At 39.4% G+C, this 21,965-nt stretch overlaps 1 protein-coding gene across 4 annotated transcripts in view; it reads right to left on the bottom strand.

The window, feature by feature from the left end:
• Positions 1-21,965, bottom strand: part of CENPI (centromere protein I) — a 72,432-nt gene that overhangs the window by 38,881 nt on the left and 11,586 nt on the right. For all 4 annotated transcript variants that reach the window (XM_032257791.1, XM_032257793.1, XM_032257792.1 and 1 more), the window contains 9 exons: positions 15,495-15,543; positions 15,159-15,205; positions 9,356-9,445; positions 8,892-9,020; positions 8,451-8,618; positions 7,267-7,387; positions 6,045-6,136; positions 3,663-3,780; positions 3,513-3,577 (listed from right to left, as the gene is read on the bottom strand). In XM_032257791.1, coding sequence (XP_032113682.1) covers positions 3,513-3,577; positions 3,663-3,780; positions 6,045-6,136; positions 7,267-7,387; positions 8,451-8,618; positions 8,892-9,020; positions 9,356-9,445; positions 15,159-15,205; positions 15,495-15,543 — 879 coding nt within the window. The remainder of the gene's footprint in view (positions 1-3,512; positions 3,578-3,662; positions 3,781-6,044; positions 6,137-7,266; positions 7,388-8,450; positions 8,619-8,891; positions 9,021-9,355; positions 9,446-15,158; positions 15,206-15,494; positions 15,544-21,965) is intronic.

Here is a 21,965-nt window from a genome sequence, read left to right as displayed (position 1 = left end):
CTACAGAAAGAACCTCATTAGCCAAACTACTACTAAAAGCTGAATTTGTTAGGCTAAGATCAAAGACACTTTTCTGATTGCATTTTGCTACAGTTTTTCTCATGAGTTTGACTATCCCTTGCTTTTCTGAACACAACATAAAAGCTATCTTCAACCCTATTTCCAAACCATTATTCCTCCTTCCTTATGTAAACCCTTTCTCCTTTATTCATACTATCTAGCTACACTACCCTCTATTTTTTTTTTATCTTCTCATATCTTTGCTGTCTATCACTTGGAAACTCATCAAGATTCATTGAGGACGTTGGAACTCTGCATCATATCTTGCCAATACCTCAGTTACAGCAGTGTCCATGCAAATGATCTTCCCAACATTTCAGCTTCACGGTTCGTTGACTTTGAATCAAATAACCTTCACCTTCATTCCACCTTAGTTACCTACTCCCACAGCCACATACTATTCTGTCATAACCGGAACTGAACCACACAAAAATTTATTGTTTTTTCTTTGTTATAACTTCCTATTCCAGCTTTCTTACAGACTCAACTCCAATATAGTTACTCTTGTTTCTCAACATCAGAGATACTCAGTCCCTTAATTCCCCTTTTTTTTTTGAGATGGAGTCTTGTTCTATCAGCCAGACTGGAGTGCAATGGTGCAATCTCGGCTCACTACAACCTCCACCTCCCGGGTTCAAGTGATTCTCCTGCCTCAGCCTCCCGAGTAGCTGGGATTACAGGCGTGCACCACCACACCCGGGTAATTTTTGTATTTTTAGTAGAGATGGGGCTTCACCATGTTGGCCAGGCTGGTATCAAACCCCTGACCTCAAATGATCCACCTGTGTTGGTCTCCCAAAATGCTGGGATTACAGGTGTCAGCCACCACACCTGGCCAATTCCTTAACTTTTAACCTCCTTTTTCAGGTTTCTCAGCTTTCTCCTGGCTTTATTTTCCTATCTAGACTAGACCACAGCTGATCACAACTCTCTTGTGCTCCATTCAACCAGCAAAACCCAAACTGATTCAATCTCATAATTTGCTTTCTCTTCTCCAATATCTAAGTGGAAGAAAAACACACAACTGCAAAGATTGGCACCATTCCAAATTTATGATTGCCAACTTCTGCTGGGTCCTTAATGACACTCAATAATCCTTTTACTTGTCTTTAACCAGCTCTTTATACTCACTGGCTGTTTTAAACAGTTAATGCCCTCCTGGAGTGACCTACTTAATTTTATTCTGTCAAGCATGCTTCTCATTTAGAGAAATTTAACATTCTTAGGCACAAAGAACTTCAATGTCTTGCCCTTTCTTCTAACTTTATAAATATATCTACCACCTATCCATGCATCCTCTCCCCAGTCTTAGAGGATAAATGGTGCCTCCCAATTCCTAACCACCCATTCAAGTAAATCTCCCTACCTAGTTTTAACCCAATACCTTCATATTTCTTCTGAAACTTTGTACCATCAATTATCCCCAATCTTTTCTCCATTTTCAACTTCTGCCTCTTCTCCACTGGCTCCTTCAACTCCATCTACAAACACACTCATGTTTATCTCATTTTAGAGGCAACAAACAAACAACTTCCCCTGGTTCACAGCCCCCTATAGCTCCTCTCTACAACTTTTTTTTGGTCAAACATTTTAAAACATATTCTATACTCACTGTCTTGACTTTTCACTTACTCCTCAACCCACACAATCTGACTTCTACCTCCACACTCCACTGGCACTACTCACAAAGGAAACCAAAACCTCTGTATTGTCAATTCTAAAAGAAACTTTTTTTTGTCCTTATCTTTCTGGACCTTCCCGGGATACCTGGCAATATTATTCCTTCATTCCTTTTTGATATTCTATATTCCCATTGTTTCCTTGGAACTATTATTCTCCTGGTTCTTTTTATACCTCTGGCAATTTCTTCTTAAGATTCCTTCACACTGTCCTCCTTCTTGGCTTGAGAATTAAATACTGTGTGCATTCCCCTGAGTTCTGTACTTAGCCTACTGTCTGTTCCCTCCCTCCCTCCCTCCCTCCCTCCCTCCTTCACTTCCTTCCTTCCTTCCTCTCCCCAACCCTCTCCCTCTCAAATGTACGTGTGTATGAATGTGTATATGCACATTAGATTGAACCACAGCTAACTGCCAATCATTAACCATCTTTGACCTACAAAAAATGGCAATTTCCTATGGTCCAGCCTAATGTTTAAACAGCTTTTTAGCATGGAAGAATAAGAAAAGAAACAAATAATCCAATCAGAAGATTGAGAGAGAATTGCAAAAAAAAAAAAAAAAAATTCAAACTGAAGTCTCTGAAAATTTATTAGCTGGGAGAACTGGTGCGGATGCCACGTGAATGATGATATTGGTCAGGATATATAAATTACAATTAACATAAACAGACCTCAAATCCAAGTTAATATGACAGAAATTAATCAAGTGCCATTCAATTATGACAAACACTAACCAGAATAACATGTTTGCTGTCAATGTGGTCAACAGTAAGTGATTTAAGGTTAAAAAAAAAAAAAGTTATAAAAGAAACATTACTTAATTGTCCCTCTTTTAGGATAGGAATTCTATAAGAAAGTGGTTCTCATCCAGGCACAGTGGCTCACGCCTGTAATTCCAGCACCTTGGGAGGCTGAGGCAGGAGGATCACAAAGTCAAGAGTTTGAGACCATCCTGGCCAACATGGTGAAACCTTGTCTCTACTAAAAATACAAAACTTTGAAGTTTGAGGTAGATGGAAAAAAAATACAAAACAGCTGGGTGTGGTGGTGTGCACCTGTAGTCCCAGCTACTAGGGAGGCTGAGATGAGGAGAATCGCTTGAACCTGGGAGGTGAAGGTTGGCTGCAGTGAGCCAAGATCGCACCACTGCACTCCAGCCAGGCAACAGAGCAAGACTCTGTCTCAAAACAAAACAAAACAAAACAAAACAAAACAAAAAGAAGGTGGCTCTCAAACTCATTCAGGTAGAACTTCTGGAAGCCATATTGGTCTTCTTGGAGACCACCCCATAATAGTAACATACATAAGGTTGGAACAATTTTATTAGCAGAAAACAACTATTATTATAAATATAAAATATGAATGTCATGGGGAGTTTTGTTTGCTTTGATCACGACTGTATTCCCAGTGTCAAGAGGGTATATAGTAGGTGCTCAAAAAATATTTGTAAAATGAATAAATGTATCTACAAAAATATAAACCACAACAATCAAACTATTTCTCAGCTTGTTTTTATTAGTATGCATTTGCCACTTGTTTGTTTACTATGTCATTTGCTACAAGTGGAAACAGGTCAGGAAAACTATATGCAATATAGCCTTAAAAAAGGAACATTCTATGCATTAACATTGAGTTAAGTGATGCAGCACCTCAACGCCCAGGTCCAAGAAAATCCTGTTATAAAACCATTGCTGTAATATCAGTTTGGAATTGTGTACTACTAGCAATAGAATAATACATCCTATGGAATCTAAGCAAGGCAAATTTTTGTTACCTTAAAATAAATGGTTGATGTAAAGAAGAGCTGTGCTAGACGGTCAAAAAGAAGTGGTTTCACCTCTGGGAATTAAAAAAAAAGTTATTCAAAATATTTTCAATCATAGCACAATTGAATTAAATGACTCCAAATTTTCATGATACATACCAGAGAAGCTACTAAAAGGAATCCAGCTCACAAGCTGAAGGAACTGTGACCGACAACAGAGGCCATCCCAGAGAGGAAGGCTCTTATACAGGAACGCTTCACAAGAATAAAACCCCTCCTGTAACACAAGTTAATAGTAAATCCCTATATGGAACTCTTCAGTCATAAAATTAACGCTCTAAACAACCAGTTTATTTTATGCTATAGTTGCTTCACTCTTAGACTAATTTTTTGTCACCAATATATTAAAAGCCTTAGGTTAGGTGACAGACTTCCTCAGAAAAAGGATGAGAAGATCAGTATTTGCACACATTACCATCTTTATCAAATGCTTCTCAAATCCTATAAAACTTCATCAATTGGAAAGAAGGTTAAGAGTTATAGAATTTTTTTTAAATAAAATTTATTATCTTGGGGTACATGCAGTAATTTGAACAGTCAATAAAATGTATACAAAGTTATTATGTAACAGGGCCAGAAGTTCATTGGAGGTCATAGACCAAATCCCTACTCTGAGCACCTCCATCCTTAGAGGCTTAATGTCTAGGTTGCTTATATTTCCACCAGAGTGAGGATCTGGGAATTCCCTTTTCTCCTTTGTCACCTAAGCCTTACATAGTAACATGCACCAGGACTCTATCCTAAGACCTTCATTTCATGACATGAATTATCTGGACAATCTCATCCATATAACAGCTAAAACCACCACTTTTAACATGAGGGGTCCTAAATCTGTATCTCTAGCCCAAATCTCATTCCTGAGCTCTAGACTCCTTATTTTACTGCATACTAGACATAACTGCTTTGATGTCCCATAGGCATCTCTTAAGTTTTGAAACATCTTTCCTTCCAAGCCTGCTCCTCCTATATTCCTTTCCTCAGTGAGTGCCATCCATCTTCCCAAGTAGGAAACATAAACGTCAACCTAAATTGCTATCCTCACTACCATCGTCTGCACCCAACTTCCAATTAAATGGTTTCACACCAAATCCCTAAAACTTGGGCTGGGTGTGGTGGCTCAAGCCTGTAATCTCAGCACTTTGGGAGGCCAAGGCAGAAGGAATGTTTAAGCCCAGGAGTTCGAGACCAGCCTGGGCAATGTGGCAAACCCCCATTTTTACAAAAAAAATGAAAAAAAAAAAAAAAAAAAAAAAAAAAACTAGCCAGGAATGGTGGTGCACACCTGTAGTTCTAGCTACTAGACCAAAGGGGGAGAATCAGGCTATAGTAAGCCATGATTGTGCCAGTGCACTCTAGCCTGGGCAACAGAGCAAGACCTTGTCTCAAAAAAAAACAAAGAATTATTCCACAAATATTTATCAATCAAGCTGAACATCTATACATGAAGAAAAGTTAGACATATTTTCTGCCTGCTGGGAGCTCATAATGTGCGGAAAAATGGGTGTCAAAAGTGTCACGATAGAAGTAAACACAGGGAGCCACGGGAGCACACAGAAGAAGATGCTAACCTACATTGGGGCAATAAATGAAGGCTTCTTGATGGTGCTAATACCTAAGCTGCAGCTTAAAATACAACTCAGGGTTACCCAGACCAAATTGTCCATTGGCTGGAACATATTTGATGCTTGAAAAATGTTGATTATAAGAATATAAGTAGTGGAGGCCAGGCACAGCAGCTCACGCCTGTAATCCCAGCACTTTGGGAGGCCAAGATGGGTGGATCACCTGAGGTCAGGAGTTCGAGACCAGCCTGTCCAACATGATGACACCCCATCTCTTTATAAAAAAAAAAAGGAAAAAAGAATATAAGTAGTGACCCTATGAAATTTCATTACTGGCTAATTCAATTAACTGCATATATTTAATTACATCTTCAATTTGCTCTCTAATTACAGGATTTTCCCTTTTATTTGCATAATATAACATATTCTTTCTTCAAATCCAACAGTGCAAAGATAAAAGTCCAACTCAGCTCTATTTATAATGAGTTTCAAATTGAACAAATATTGTTTACAAAAGATATCAGGTACTAAAAAAGGGGGCTTTTGTTTGTTTGTTTTTGAAACAGGATCTCACTCTGTCACCCAGGCTGCAGTGCAGTGGCACAATTATGGCTCACTGCAGCCTCGACCTCCTGAGCTCAAGTGATCCTCCTACCTCATCCTCCTGAGTAGCTGGGACTACGGACACATGCCACCACGCCTGGCTAATTTTTCTATTCTTTATAGAGATGGAGTTTTGCCATGTTGCCCAAGCTAGTCTTGAACTCTTGGGCTCAAGCGATCCACCCACCTCAGCCGCCGAAGTGCTAAGATTACAGGCACAAGCCACCGCACCCAGCCAAGAAAAGGTTTTCCATGGATATCTAAATAAACTTTAGTAAAGAGTGATGGAGTGTAGAAGAAGCATGTGAAAGCTTACTTGTAAGAAGCACTCTGCCCTGATGATAGTATCCAGGAAATTGGTAAATTCTTTTCCATGTTCATAATTATTCACCTTGTACCAAATACATTCTAGAGCAAAAACAGTAAATATAAGCATCTAGTTGTACCACAATAAAAAAGTACACAAAAAATAATTATCACTAAAGTAACAAACAAGTGACAAAGTAAAAAAGCCATTAAGTTTCATACATCCTAGCTAACTCATGATGTAGACTAGAACAGATACATGGAGGTGATAGTGAGATGTTCCTCAACAACTTGGTAATACAGGGAAAAGTTTACAGTGAAAAAAAATAAATGGAGAAAATCCACGTATAATGAATATGGTAAGCTTTATATCACATAGTAAATCCAAGAAAGTATAAACATCTGAATTGAAAGTTTTAGAATACCCTAAACTTCAGTTAGGGTAGGCTGGGTATAATGTAAGAGTGATAGAAATTTAGTAAGTGGAAATTTTAAAAAACTGTATCATATTCTGTTTAAAAGTTTCAGAGTACAAGAAGGAGAATTGGCCTGGAACCAACTAAAAGTAACTTTAACCATCAGAAGAGTCAGGAGTTGCTTATCCAGTAAAGAAACAATTTGGTCGAAAGAAATACTATGTCCAGAGAAATATACCCTCTCCTCCCCACCATCCCTCACCATTGGAGGAATGAATGCTCAGGCTTTACTCTGGCCTGGATGAAACACTTCTCACTGCCCTTTCCTTTAATTCTATAATTAAGAAACCTTCTAATGACAAATTTGGCTCCCATATATGCTGATAGCACAGAGGGAATATTCTAGTTGGCAGATATGACCATCTTGCTTACCAGAAATAATTAATTTTATAATAAGCTGACGTTCTGGCTTATACATTAGTTTCCTCTGAGTTTCATTACCATTAACGGAAGACTCTGGGGGCTTAACAGCAAGTTTCTGGACATACAAAGATGAAGAATCCTTGGATTACAATAGTCACCAAAGTAGAACACCTCATTGAGTTTTGGTGGCCATCCAGCAGTGTTTCTTTAACAAAATCTCTCTCCCTTCTTACTGCCTTAAAATTACAACAACATAAACATTCATGCTTTAAATATATGATTACCAGCGACATAATTACAACATATGAAGGCTCCTCTTGTCTAGGATTTGGCACCCCTATAAAAGAAACCCAATTTGTAAACTATCTTGTTCCATCCTCACTCAATTCTTACCTTCTTGTAATGTTTGACTCAACCAGTAATAAAACCTCAGCAAGACAGGCTCATCTCTGACACAATTAATATAGTGAAGCAGCAGAGAGTTGTTTAGCACTGAGCCCATCTGAGAAGGCAGCTGCAATGACAGAACAATCGATCAACAATTAAGTAACAATTATCAACAATTAAAAGTGGATAAGGGAATCATCATATAGAAAATATATAACAAAAACAGGCTTGGCATGATGGCTCATGTCTATAATCCCAACACTTTGGGAGGCCGAGGCAGGAAGATCACTTGAGCCCAGGAGTTTGAGACCAGCCTGGGCAACATATTTTTTAAATTTTTTTTTTGTTTTGAGACAGAGTCTTGCTCTGTCGCCATACGCCAGGCTGGAGTGCAGTGGCATGATCTCAGCTCACTTCCACCTCCGCCTCCTGAGTTCAAGCAATTATCCTGCCTCAGCCTCCCAAGTGGCTGGGACTACAGGTGCATGCCACCACGCCCAGCTAACTTTTGTATTTTAGTAGAGACGGGGTTTCACTGTGTCGGCCAGGATGGTCTCTATCTCTTGACCTCATGATCCACCTGCCTTGGCCTCCCAAAGTGCTGGATTACAGGCATGAGCCACCACGTCCGGCTTAAATAATTTTTTTAAAACGGAGTCTCACTCTGTCACCCAGGCTGGAGAGCAGTGGCACAATCTTGGCTCACTGCAACCTCTGTCTCCCAGGTTCAAACGATTCTCATGCCTCAGCCTCCTGAGTAGCTGGGACTATAGGCACGCACCACCACACCCAGCTAATTTTTGTATTTTTCTTTTTTTACTTTTTTTTTTTTCTTTTTAAAGATGGGGTTTCACCATGTTGGTCAGGCCTGTCTTGAGCTCCTGACCTCAAGTGATCTGCCCACCTCAGCCTCCCAAAGTACTGGGATAACCAGCGTGAGCCACCGTGCCCAGCCTGATATAAATTTTTTTTTAAAAATTAGCCAGGCGTGGTGATGCACATCTATAATCCCAGCTAGTTAGAAGGCTGAGATGGGAGGATCACATAAGCCCAGGAGTTGAAGGCAGCAGTGAGCCATGATTATACCACTGCCTGGGTGACAGAATATGACACTGTTTCAAAAAAACAAAAAAAAAAGGCCATGAAGTTCAAAAAGAAAATGCAAAGAAGCATATGTTCCAGTCACATACCTCTAAGCAATGGATGTTCTGTAAAAGTTGGGGGAAGCTTTGAAGCTGTTCTAGTGGAAATGATCTACTTCTATTCAGACAATCAGAAAGACTCATTTCTTTTTTTCCACATTCTTTAGTGCAGCTACTGGAATTGAGCACTGGTATAACTGAGAGAGAATTCCACTTCTAAAGAAAGAAAACAATAAAAAAAACAAACCAAAAAAACAAACAAAAAAAAGAAAATAAAACAATCTACTGATGGACTAAATAGACTACAAACCATAAATATAAAAGCAGCTGTTAAGGTGTTTCAATTAAAGGAATCTGAATATGGTTACACAGAATCCTGGGTAACTGATATGAATTTAAATATCTATAATCTCCTCTAAGATATGAATGGTTATTATTTGGATTTAATAAAAGAAAGTCATGCAAGTTATTTGGGCTTTAGATACTTACTCTTTTTAGAGGACGAACATTAGCTGGACCTAACATCAATTTCAGAGGTTCTGGAGAAGGTCCCTGGTTTCTTTGCTTCACGGCAAGCAGAGCCGTCTTCCAAAGATTCTCTGAATTCTTAAAATAGATCTATAAATTTGGATATAAAGTACAAGAGAGTAGGCACCCATAAATTGGAGCAACATAAAGTCTAAAACTCTTATTAATTGAAAATATATTATGAAATCCTTTACACCCATACAAATACATTTAAAGTTGTTTTTTTCTCATCAGCAATCTATTAAATACACTAAATAGGATTAACACAAAATGCCAATCCCTAAAAAAACTTCCCCAAAACAGTACCACAATACTAGATAGTAAAATAGTAGGCTATAAATATTTCAGTTGAAATCTGTAAGTTAACCTTACCAAAAATAATATATTTCAATGTCAATATGATTTCTCTCTCCTTAATCCCTTACCTTCTTCCTTACAGGCAAAGATACAGAAATCAGAGCAGGGGCAAAGAACTTATACAGCAACAACAAAGCCTGGAGATGAGGCTGCATTCCCTGAAATAAAAATAAATTTTTCATCTTCAATTCTGTGGCTATTAAGAAACTGAGGAAACAAATACCAATAAGAAGGAAAAAAAGTATATTGAGACCATAATTTCACTATGAGATATATCTATGGAAAGATGCTATCAAAAATCAAAAAAATGAGTAGCCAGGCATTCAAGTCAACCACCATAAAACAACCCTCTCCAAACTGTGATCTTCTCTCTTAAGACCTTTTTTGACTTTACTTCTACCTTCTGTTTTCTCTCTTCTCTTCCTATGTTTAGACTTACCAGTTATACTTACTAGCACAGCATAGCTTATTTTCACTAGTAGCATACTCAGAACTCAAAGTTTACTTGTCCTTGATTTAGACATCAAAGGGATAGGACCAAAAGAGAAGGTAATACCTGATTATCATAATTCTTGGAAGATTATCTAGGAAATTACAGTTGGTATGCCATAGTCAAGCAGCAACTGAAACAAGTCTTAAGTCTTAACAAAAGCACTAATTTCACAATGAAAGAAGTCATTACTGCTACATACCTGTTTTATACATCTGGCTATCCAGAGAAAGAACACCACTAAAATGAATTCTAAGAAAGTAACTGAATTGTTTTATTATACTAAAATTTCATTGAATCAAATACTGTAAAAAGTAAGTCAGCAAATGAGGCTTAGAAATATAACTTTTTTTTTTTTTTGAGACAGAGTCTTGCTCCGTTGCCAGGCACCCGACTGGAGTGCAGCAGCGTGATCTCGGCTCACTGCAACCTCCACCTCCCGGGTTCAAGCAATTCTCCTGCCTCAGCCTCCTAAGTAGCTGGTACTACAGGCACATGCCACCACACCCAGCTAATTTTTGTATTTTTAGTAGACACGGGGTTTCACCATGTTGGCGAGGATGGTCTTAATCTCTTGACCTCATGATCTGCCCGCCTCGGCCTCCCAAAGTGCTGGGATTATAGGTGTGAGCCACTGCGCCCGGCCTAATATTTCTATTTTATAACAGCTTCTTGAAATTAAATTTATTAAAACAAAACTAAATTGGTCCAGTTTATCTACGTTGAAAATATCTTCTAACCTCTGTACACCCGTTATCCATGGGTATCAGAGTGTTTGTTTTGAGCCAGAATGCTTTTTATAGAATGCTTGGTAGTGCTGAGGCCTTTATAATGTATAGTCTAGTTAATTATAACTATTTTTCTTGTTAAAAAGTTAATGCTAAAAAAGGGGAGGGGGAGATTTCCAGTTCAAAATGGCATATTGAACACATGATTAATTTGGGGTTCTCCTAAAGCCCCATTTAAAAGACAGTAAAAGAATGAAAAAGGTAGCTGGGCGTGGCTGGTCACACCTGTGATCCCAGCACTTTGGAAGGCCGAAATGCGTGGATCACTTGAGCTCAGGAGTTCGAGACCAGCCTGGCCAACATGGTGAAATCCTGACTCTACTAAAAATACAAAAATTAGGCTGGGCATGGTGGTGCACACCTGTAGTCCCTGCTACTCAGGAGGCTGAGGCAGGAGAATGGCTTGAACCTGGGAGGCAGAGGTCACACTGAGCTGAGATCATATCACTGCACTCCAGCCTGGGTGATGGAGCGAGATTCCATTTCCAATAAATAAATAAATAAATGAATGAATGAATGAATGAGGAATAAAAAGGGGATAAAGCAAAGCACAAGTTCAAAGAGAACAAGAGAGGAGACAACAGCAAATGAAAAATCTAAACAAAATTTTGGAACCTAGAATGAAGATGGGCAAATAGTAACCAAGTCAGCAGAACAGATAAAATAAAATATAAGGTATCAACAGAAAAAGCCTCAAAAAAAATCAGATTCATGTTTGACAACTCCCAGAAAGGATCAAGATTTGAGGGAACAGATATCTCTAAAAAGTGAGGATTCCAGAGGAACAGAAAACTGGAGTATTGCATGAAAGGCTACATAAGAAGCAGTTAGAACTCCAAATTCCTTCACTATATTGGAAAGACATTAGGCTTTACTCTCTGAAAATGAAGCTGGACTCAGATACAACCAGGCATAGCCAAGGGAGGATAACAAGACCATTTCTCACCCCTTTCTACTGCTTAGGTCTCAGAGTGCCAGTAGCCAAATTTACACCCCATAATGATGTATTAGCCCACTCTAACACTGCTATAAAGAACTGCCCGAGACTGGGTAATTCATAAAGGAAAGAGGTTTAACTGACTCACAGTTCTGCATGGCTAGGGAGGCCTCAGGAAACTTACAATCATAATGGAAGGGGAAGCAAACACATCCTTCTTCAGATGATGGCAGGAAGGAAAAGAATGAGAGCAGAGAGAAGCCAGAAGCCTCTCACTATCACAAGAATAGCATGGAGGAAACCCCCCCCCATGATTCAATTACCTCCCATCAGGTCCCTCCCATGACATGTGGGGATTATGGGAATTATAATTCAAGATGAGATTTGGGTGGAGAGACAGCCAAACCATATCAGATGGTTAATTTTAAGTGTTGCTTTGGCTGGTCCACAGGCTGCCCAGATATTTGGACAAACATTATTCTGGGTGTTTCTGTGAGGGATTTTTGGATATGATTAACATTTAAATCAGCAGACTTTGAGTAAAGCAAATTGATTGCCCTCTATGATGTGGATAGGTCTCATCCAATCAGTTGAAGGCCTGAATAGAAGAGGCCCCTAATTAAGAAGAAAATGTCCAACAGACTGCCTTCAGACTTCATCTGCAACAGCAGTTCTTTCTGGTTCTGTAGTAGACTGCTACTGAACTCAAACTGGAACATTGGATCTCCAGTCTGCTGGCCCATCCTGTAGATTTTGGAATAACCAACCACCATAATTAAATGAGCCAATTCCTCATATAATAAATCACACACACACACACACACACAAAATTGATTATGTGCAACTATGCAACCCTGTAAGATAGGAAACAGGAGAATTCTGCTGAGAAAATTGACATAGTCCTCTGGGAGGATCCTCAATGAAACATCAAGATCCTACAATGAACATGTCTTGCTCATGCACACAAGTTTCCAATCATTGTGCTACTACTTTACTCTTAAATATGAATAAACTTTACCAAGCATTTGAGAAAAACTACCAGGAAAGACGGGCCAGGTACAGTGGTACACACCTGTAATCCCAGCACTGTGGGAGGCCAAGGTGGATGGACTGCGTGAGTCTAAGAGTTCAAGACCAGCATGGGTGACATAGGGAGACCCTGTCTCTACAAAAAAATTAAAAAATCAGCCAGGCATGGTGGTGCATGCCTGTAGTCCCAGCTACTCTGGAGGCTGAGGTGGGAGGATCACTTGAGCCCAGGAAATCACAGTGGCAGTGAGCCATGATCATGCCACTGCACTCCAGTCTGGGTGACAAAGTGAGACCCCTGTCTCTTAAACAAATTAAAATAAAATTTAAATTTAAAAAGTACTATTAGAAAAAAAAAATTGAAAAAAAAAAGAAAAACAAAATAAAAAGTACCATTAAAGACAGACCAAACAAACTAAAAACATAAACTATGAGAAAACAGAGACAAAGCTTGAAACAGAAAAATATCACAGCCCAAGGTGCATACACACAGGCTCATGCCTGATAGAGGGAGAATCCCAGAAACCATCCTCATCAACCCTTAAGATAAGACCTAATTCTCTTGACTGACAAGCCTAGGGTAATGTCAGGAAAAAAAAACAAAACACCTAATTCTCCCTTCTTGTTCCAAAGATTGCTCTGGACAGGGCCTAGTGTATGTAGGAAAATAACATGCCTGCCTCACTTCCTACTATTCATGCCTGCCACCAGAAAGGCAATTTTTGTGGTTTTGTTTCCTTCATAGATTGGGAGTTATGGGGCACGGATGGGGATAGATGGGATATATGCCTTTGCAGGTATCAGAAATTCACACATCCAGTGTATTTCCTCACATATGGGAACTGACTATGCCTGTTACTATCAGGCATGTTAGGTTACATACGCACATGGCTATGCCTTCTTGGTATATTATTGGAGTTGCCCAAACTCATCAAAATTTAGCTAATCAAAACAATGTTATGCATCCATCTTTTTAAATGGGTATTGATAATGGAATAACTTAGTAATGTACTTACAGAGTGTTAGTAATGAAACCATACATTTAGTGTCTTTTGGATTTTCAGACAATCATCTAAAAAATCATTTTTTAACTTGAACATACACTGTGCATACACTGTGTTTCAGCTAATACAAATCAGCAAGATCTTTTTTTTTTTTGAGACAAAAGTCCTGCCCTATAACCCAGGCTGGAGTGCAATGAAGGAATCTCAGCTCATCACAACCTCCACCTCCCGGGTTCAATCGATTGTCCTGCCTCAGCCTCCCAAGTAGCTGGGATTACGGGTGCCCACAACCACGCCCAGCTGTTTTTTGTATTTTTAGTAGAGACAGGGTTTCACCACATTGGGCAGGATGGTCTCTAACTCCTGACCTTGTGATCCACCTGCCTCAGGCTCCCAAAGTGCTGGGATTACAGGCGTGAGCCACCGTGCCCACCCAGCAAGATCTTTTATTACGGTAAGAATTTTCTTATTCCATTGAAATGTTTTGCTGTAACATGGGAAAAGGTACATCTTTTTCATAATTTCTACTAATGTGAAATAAAATTCAAATTGGACAAAAACATTACCATTAATATCTTCAGAGAACTAAGAAAAAATAATTGTGCCCATGGAACTAAAACAGAAGGCTATAAAAAAAGAATAATCATTGAACTGCACTAAGAGAAGACCTCACATTGGAGAAGCACAAATGTGTTCTGTGTTTGCGTCTTTCACTCAATAAATGCCTGTAGGCAGGTCATGAAGGCTCCAGTTAGGCATGGCCACTATTACTTCCTAATGTTTCACACCCAAAGCTTCACAGACTTCTGTTACCTGGCAGGTAAAGTGAAAATAACAATGCAAGAGAGCTGTAAAGGACTAGAGATAACTAGTCAGAGAATATATTGAAGTTTAAGCATCCAGAAGATAATGTCTTAAAATGCTTTCCTGGGCCTGTGTCAGTGGCTCACGCCTGTAATCCCAGCACTTTGGGAGGCCAAGGCAGGTGGATCACTTGAGGCCAGGAGTTCCAGACCAGCCTGGCCAACATACTGAAACACTATCTCTACCAAAAAATACGAAAGTTAGCCGGATGTGGTGGCACGTGCCTATCATCCCAGCTACTCGAGAGGCTGTAACAGGAGAATCACTTGAACCTGGGAGGCAGAGGATGCAGTAAGCCAAGATCGTTCCCCTGCACTCCAGTATGGGCAACAGAGTGAGACCCTGTGTCAAAAAAAAAAAAAAAAAGGCCGGGCGCGGTGGCTCACGCCTGTAATCCCAGCACTTTGGGAGGCCGAGGCGGGTGGATCACGAGGTCAAGAGATCGAGACCATCCTGGTCAACATGGTGAAACCTCGTCTCTACTAAAAATACAAAACATTAGCTGGGCATGGTGGCGCGTGCCTGTAATCCCAGCTACTCAGGAGGTTGAGGCAGGAGAATTGCCTGAACCCAGGAGGCGGAGGTTGCATGAGCCAAGATCGCGCCATTGCACTCCAGCCTGGGTAACAAGAGTGAAACTCCGTCTCAAAAAAAAAAAGAAAAAAAAGATAACGAGTTATTTGATTTTGTATTCGCAAAGTCTGGCTCTGTACCTGGCACATAGTACCTTGGCAGGTCTTAGGTCTTTTCAGTACTCACCATTTTGGCCTGAAGATCAAGCAGTTTTCTCACACGAAATGGTTTGACTAGAAAACATAAAGGAAAGAGGTAGTATGAATTTGGGTTCAGAATAAAAAGAAACTAGTTATATTTAACCATCATGCAATTCATACAGTTTTTTTCTTACAATGTATCAAAAAAATAAGCACACTGTTCAGTTAAGCCATTAAGCAGATGCTCTTAAAGTACTAAAAATCAATTTCCACAAAATGAATTTTGTCATATAACTAATGCTAATAGTAATTTTAACTTTAAAAAGGCCAATACAAATGCAAACTCCACAAAGTGTAATATAACTGTAATGAAAATACTCACCATTCTCTTTTTTGGTAAGTAAATATAACAAATGGCAAACATAAGGGCACTGTTAAAACATAAAAAATTTAAGAGAAATGATAACATGTCTTGAACACAGAGGTAACACATTTTCCTCAAATGTCAATCTTATGCTGATTAAGTAAAAAAACCTTCAGGACTTCACTGAACAATAGTTTTACAAAGCATCTCTTTTTCCTATTATATAGTGATTTTAAAAAACAATAGTTTTAATCAACATCCCATTAGGTCATTTTTTAGTTATTTTTGGAGTGTAAAGATATTGCAGACAATCTGAAAAACAGAATTACCTATCATCCTTCTACCTAACAAAAATTCATGCATTACTTTCAATATTTGTATGTATGTAGTTACTAAATTCATACAAATATTGAAAGAATTACATGAATTTTTGTTATTTCTTTCAATATTTTTATGTATGTATGTATTGTTAGTTAGCAGAGACAAGGTCTCACTATGTTGCCCAGGCTAGTCTCTAACTCCTGGCCTCGAGTGATTCTCCTGACTCAGCCTCGTAAAGTGTGAGGATTACAGGCATGAGCCACTGAGCTTGGCTTATACTTATTAAGACATAAACTTGAAACTTTTATCCTGATTTCCTATTTAAAATCATTTTCCCATGTTGTTTAGTCTCCAAAATTATCATTTTCAATGATGCTTCATATTCCAGTGAGTATATATACAAGAATTTAATTAACAGCTTGGTCTTCAGTTTGGCAAACAGCATGCACTCAATTTGCTAATTAAATTATTGAATGATTGATTCCCTTATACCATTTCATTTTCAGTGTCCACCTGTTGAGGTCTTATGCTAGACCAGGGGTCAGGAAACTATGGTCTACCTGTTTTTGTAAGTAAAGTTTTACTAGGACACAGGCACACTCATTCATTCACTTATTGTCTACAGCTGCTTGCACACCACACCAGCAGAGTTGAATAGCTGCAACAAAGACAATATTCTCAGGCCCAGAATATTTACTACCTGTCCCTTTTAGAAAAATTTGCCAACACCCTCTCTAAATAATAGGCAAGTGAAAAAATAAAGTATTTAATGGTACTAGAGAAAGCAACAAAAGCAAAGAATTTCTTTAAACAAATTTGCATTTTTGTAGTCATGACTCTAAACTTCAAGGTCTAAAGTACAGCATATTCCATATTGCTTCTTCTGTGCTTAAAAATGGTTTCCAAAAAAATAAGTAAATTTAAAAAAAAAGAGAGAGAGAAAAAAAGGCCAGGGGTGGTGGCTCACGCCACCACCAAGTAATCCAAGCACTTTGGAGGCCAAGGCGGGCGGATCATCTGAGGTCGGGAGTTCAAGACCAGCCTGACCAACATGATGAAACCCCGTCTTAAAAAAAAAAAAAAAAAGAAAAGAAATGGTTTCAGAGGCCGGGCATGGTGGCTCATGCCTGTAATCCCAGTACTTTGGGAGGCCAAGGCAGGCGGATCACGAGGCCAGGAGCTTGAGACCAGCCTGACCAAATGGAGAAATCCCATCTCTACTAAAAATACAAAATTAGCCGGGTGTGGTGGTGCATGCCTGTAATCCCAGCTACTCGGGAGGCTGAGGCAGGAGCATCACTTGAACCCAGCAGGCGGAGGTTGCAGTGAGCCAAGATCACGCCATTGTACTTCAGCCTGGGCAATAGGAGTGAAACCCCATCTCAAAAAAAAAAAAAGAAAAAATCTACTCTGTTTGTGTGTGTGTAAAGGGATGGAGAAAAACAAGCTAGAACTAAAAGCAGCCAACAGCAGCATATAAGCCAGGAGCAGTGTGATGAGAGTTAAAGCATTCTTCAGTACCATATGACAGGGAGAGAAAAAAAGAAAATGAAAAACAGAGTTAAAGCATCTTAAGGTCTTTGTATCATATAAGATAAAGGTAAAGATGTCAGTCACCTTTAGACTTTAAGTATGCATGTTAAGTAGGTACGAATAAACTTTGAAGAAGAGTCACAGAGTATGTGACTTCCAAACAAGAATAGGAAAAAAACTAGGGTCAATCAAAAAAAAAAGGAGGATAGAGAACACTTGGAAAAAAGAAAACTCATTTAGAATATCTGAAAATAAGATATCTGAATTTATTTTTACTGTATCAGTAATCATTACCAAGGTAAATAAACTAATTCTCAGCCGGGAAAGGCGACAAAGCAAGATTCCATCTCAAAAAAAAAAAAAATTAGATGACCCCTTGGCCAGGCACGGTGGCTCACACCTATAATCACAGCACTTTGGGGAGCCCAAGGCAGGTGGATCACCTGAGGACAGGAGTTAAAGATCAGCCTGGCCATCATGGGGAAACCCCATCTCTACTAAAAATACAGAAAAATTAGTCAGGCATGGTGGTGGGCACCTGTAATCCCAGCTACTCAGGAGGCTCAGGCAGAAGAATCGCTTGAACCCTGGAGGTGGAGGTTGCTGAGAACTGAGATCACGCCATTGTACTCTAGCCTGGGCAACAAGAGCGAAACTCTGTCTCAAAAAAAAAAAAAAAAAAAATACATATATATATTAGAGGACCGCAAAGAGCTTTTGTTTATCTGGATTATGTCTGTAAATACTCACCATGTTGCAAATAATACTGAGAATTTATTTTTTTGAGACAGGTTCTTGCTCTGTCACCCATGCTGAAATGCAATGGCACCATAACAACCCACAGCTGCCTCCAACTCCCAAGCTCAAGTGATCTTCCCACCCCAGACTCCCAAGTAGTCAGGCAGGACTACAGGTGCAAACCACTTCCCCCCAGCATTTTGTGGTTTATGTATTTTTTTTTTTTTTTTTTTTAAGTAAAGACAGGGTCTCACTAGGCTGGAATGCAATGGCATGATCTCAGCTCACTGCAAACTCCTATTCCTGGGCTCAAGCAATCCTCCTGCCTCAGCCTCCTCCCAAGTAGCTGAAACTATAGATGCATACTACCACACCCAGCTAATTTTTGTATATTTTGTAGAGATGGGGTTTCACCATGTTGTCCAAGTTGGTCTCGAACTCCTGAGCTCAAGTGATCGGCCCACCTCAGCCCCCCAAAGTGCTGGGATTATAGGCATGAGCCACCACGCCTAGCCCATTTCTACAATTTTTTTTTTTTTTTTTTTGAGACAGAGTTTACTCTGTCTCCCAGGCTAGAGTACAGTGGCACGATCTCAGCTCACTGCAACCTCCACCTCCTGGATTGAAGCAATTCTCTGCCTCAGCTTCCCGAGTAGCTGGGATTACAGGCACCCACCACCACACCTGGCTAATTTTTGTATTTTTAGTAGAGATGGGGTTTCACCATCTTGGCCAGGCTGGTCTGGAACTCCTGACCTCATGATCCACCCACCTCAGCCTCCCAAAGTGCTGGGATTACAGGCATGAGCCACTGTGTCCGGCCATACAAATCTTTTTAATGTCCCTGACCTAAAAGAATACAGTTGGATTCTGTGTTGCAGCATCAATTCTGTTGTTTTGATTGAAGATCAATCTTCAATCTTATGTTTTAATATTAACAAAATCCAGCCTCATACCAATATGTAGTTGGAAAAGGTAGGAACATTTTTAAAAGCCTTTTCAGAAAACTGTGGGTATTACTCTTTGATACTACACCAAAACTTGACAAGTGGCAGTTTCTTAAGGGTTAGCTGCAATGTAGAATCTGAAACACTCGCAGTTAAAGCTCTGTACTCTGTTCCATTAAAATTCATTGATGTATCTTGTACTTTGAATGGATCTTTTATCCATGTATGAATTTAGAACATCATACTTGTTAATCTGGAAAATAATGGCGCACTGAGTTATACTGACCTTCCAAATGCTGACACATGTCATTATAATGATAACTAAAAATCACATCATTAATACCATCACTAATCATTAGAAAAGTCTTTCAGGTATCTGAAAGCCGTCCGGCTCATAGTGGCAGAAACGAATTTTCCAATCTTCAATTTTTCACTTGAATGCTCAAATTTTATCACTAGCAACAGATACTGCCAGTTGTTTTCTTTGACATAACAGGTTTGTTTTGTTCATTTTCAAGAAAACACCTTCCAAATACTCAAGTCTGAATAATTATGGTTCATACGTCAGTCATTCCTTTTATTTTTTCCACTCTTTTTTTCTTTTTCCACCCAAATCTCATCTTGAAACTTTTTTTTTTTTGAGACAGAGTCTCACTCTGTCCTCCAGGCTGGAGTGCAGTGGCGTGATCTTGGCTCACCGTAACCTCCACCTCCTGGGTTCAAGTGATTCTCCTGCCTCAACCTCTGGAGTAGCTGGGACTACAGGCACCTGCCACCATGCCTGGTTAATTTTTGTATTTTTAGTAGAGACAGGGTTTCACTATGTTGGCCAGGATGGTCTCTATCTGTTGACCTCATGACCAGCCCACCTCAGCCTCCCAAAGTGTGGGGATTACAGGCATGAACCACTGCGCCCAGCCGTCAGTCATTCTTTTAAATTAAAATGGTGGCCAGGCACGATGGCTCTCACATGTAATCCCAACATTTGGGAGGCCAAGGCAGGCGTATCACCTCAGGTCAGGAGTTCGAGACCTGCCTGGCCAACATGGTGAAACTGCGTCTCTACTAAAAATACTTAGCCTGGCATGGTGGCACGCACCTGTAGTCCCAGCTACTCAGGAGACTGAGGCAGGAGAATCGCTTGAACCCAGGAGGCAGAAAGCAGAGATCGAGCCATTGCACTCTAACCTGGGCAGAGGGAGACTCCGTCTCAAAAAAAAAAAAAAAAAAAAAAGGGGGGGGAGCTAGTTTGACCCGCAACTCAATCACACAAATGCTTTTCCTCAGAATAACCACTGTACTTTAGTATACAGCACTGTGTTTGTACTTGCCATTTCATCACACAAAATATTAAAGATGTAGAGATTTAGGATGGGTGCAATGGCTCAGTGCACTGTCTCAAAAAAAAAAAAATGTACAGATTTAAATTCACGAAGTATGCACAAGTTTTAACAGCCGAATTGATCAAGCAGAAGAAAGAATATCAGAGGTCGAAGACCAACTTAATGAAATAAAACAAGAAGACAAGATTAGAGAAAAAAGGATTAAAAGGAATGAGCAAAGTCTCCAAGAAATATGGGACTATGTGAAAAGACCTAATCCACGTTTGATAGGTGTACCTGAATGTGATGAAGAGAATGAATCCAAGCTGGAAAATAGTCTTCAGGATATTATTCAGGAAAACTTTCCCAACCTAGCAAGGCAGGACAATATTCAACTCCAGGTAATACAGAGAACACCACAAAGATATTCCTCAAGAAGACCAACCTCAAGGCACATAATCGTCAGATTCACCAGGGTTGAAATGAAGGAGAAAATACTAAGGGCAGCCAGAGAGAAAGGTCAGGTTACCCATAAAGGGAAGCCTATCAGACTCACAGCAGAGACCCTACAAGCCAGAAGAGAATGGGGGCCAATATTCAACATCCTTAAAGAAAAGAACTTTCAACCCAGAATTTCATATCCTGCCAAGCTAAGCTTCATAAGCGAAGGAAAAATAAAATCTTTTGTGAACAAGCAAGTACTCAGAGATTTCATCACCACCAGGCCTGCTTTACAAGAGCTTCTGAAAGAACCACTACACATAGAAAGGAACAACCAGTATCAGCCTTTCCAAAAATAAACCAAAAAGTAAAGAGCATCAACATAATGAAGAATTTACATCAACTAATGGGCAAAACAGCCAGCTAACATCAAATGGCAGTATTAAACTCATATATATTATTATTAATCCTAAATTAAAATCGACTAAATCCCCCAATCAAACGACACAGCCAAAACCCATCAGTATGCTGCATCCAGACCCATCTCACATGCAAGAATACACAAAGACTCAAAACAAAGGGATGGAGAAAGATTTACCGACCAAATGGAGAGCAAAAAATAAATAAATAAATAAAAAGCAGGAGTTGCAATTCTCACCTCTGATAAAATAGACTTTAAAGCAACAAAGATCAAAAGAGGCAAAGAAGGACATTACATAACAGTAAAAGGATCAATGCAACAAGAAGAGCTAATGATCCTAAATATATACACACCCAATACAGGAACACCCAGATACATAAGACTTATAAAGAGACTTAGACTCCCACACAATAATAGTGGGACACTTCAACGTCAGTATTAGACAGATCAACGAGACAGAAAATTAACAAGGATATCCAGGACTTGAACTCAGATCCGGAACAAGTGAATTTAATAAACATTTATAGAACTCTCCACTTTAAATACACAAAATATACACTCTTAGTAGCACCACATCACACCTACTCACAGGTTTAAATGAAATATTGGTTGGCTGCTAGTTTGTTATTTTCTTCCCTCATATTTTTCCTGTCTCCATTATTAAGCACAATTATTGGTATAAAAGAGGTTTTCAATACCCATTTTTAGACTTCATTCTAGCCTGGGCAATAAAGCAATACTTCCGTTCTCTCTCCCTCTTCCTCTT

Source organism: Sapajus apella, unplaced genomic scaffold (genome assembly GCF_009761245.1).
Source record: "Sapajus apella isolate SASKATOON/1434 unplaced genomic scaffold, GSC_monkey_1.0 scaffold98, whole genome shotgun sequence".
In the NCBI taxonomy this organism is placed as follows: Eukaryota; Metazoa; Chordata; class Mammalia; order Primates; family Cebidae; genus Sapajus; species Sapajus apella.
This window is presented reverse-complemented; position numbering and strand designations above follow the sequence as displayed.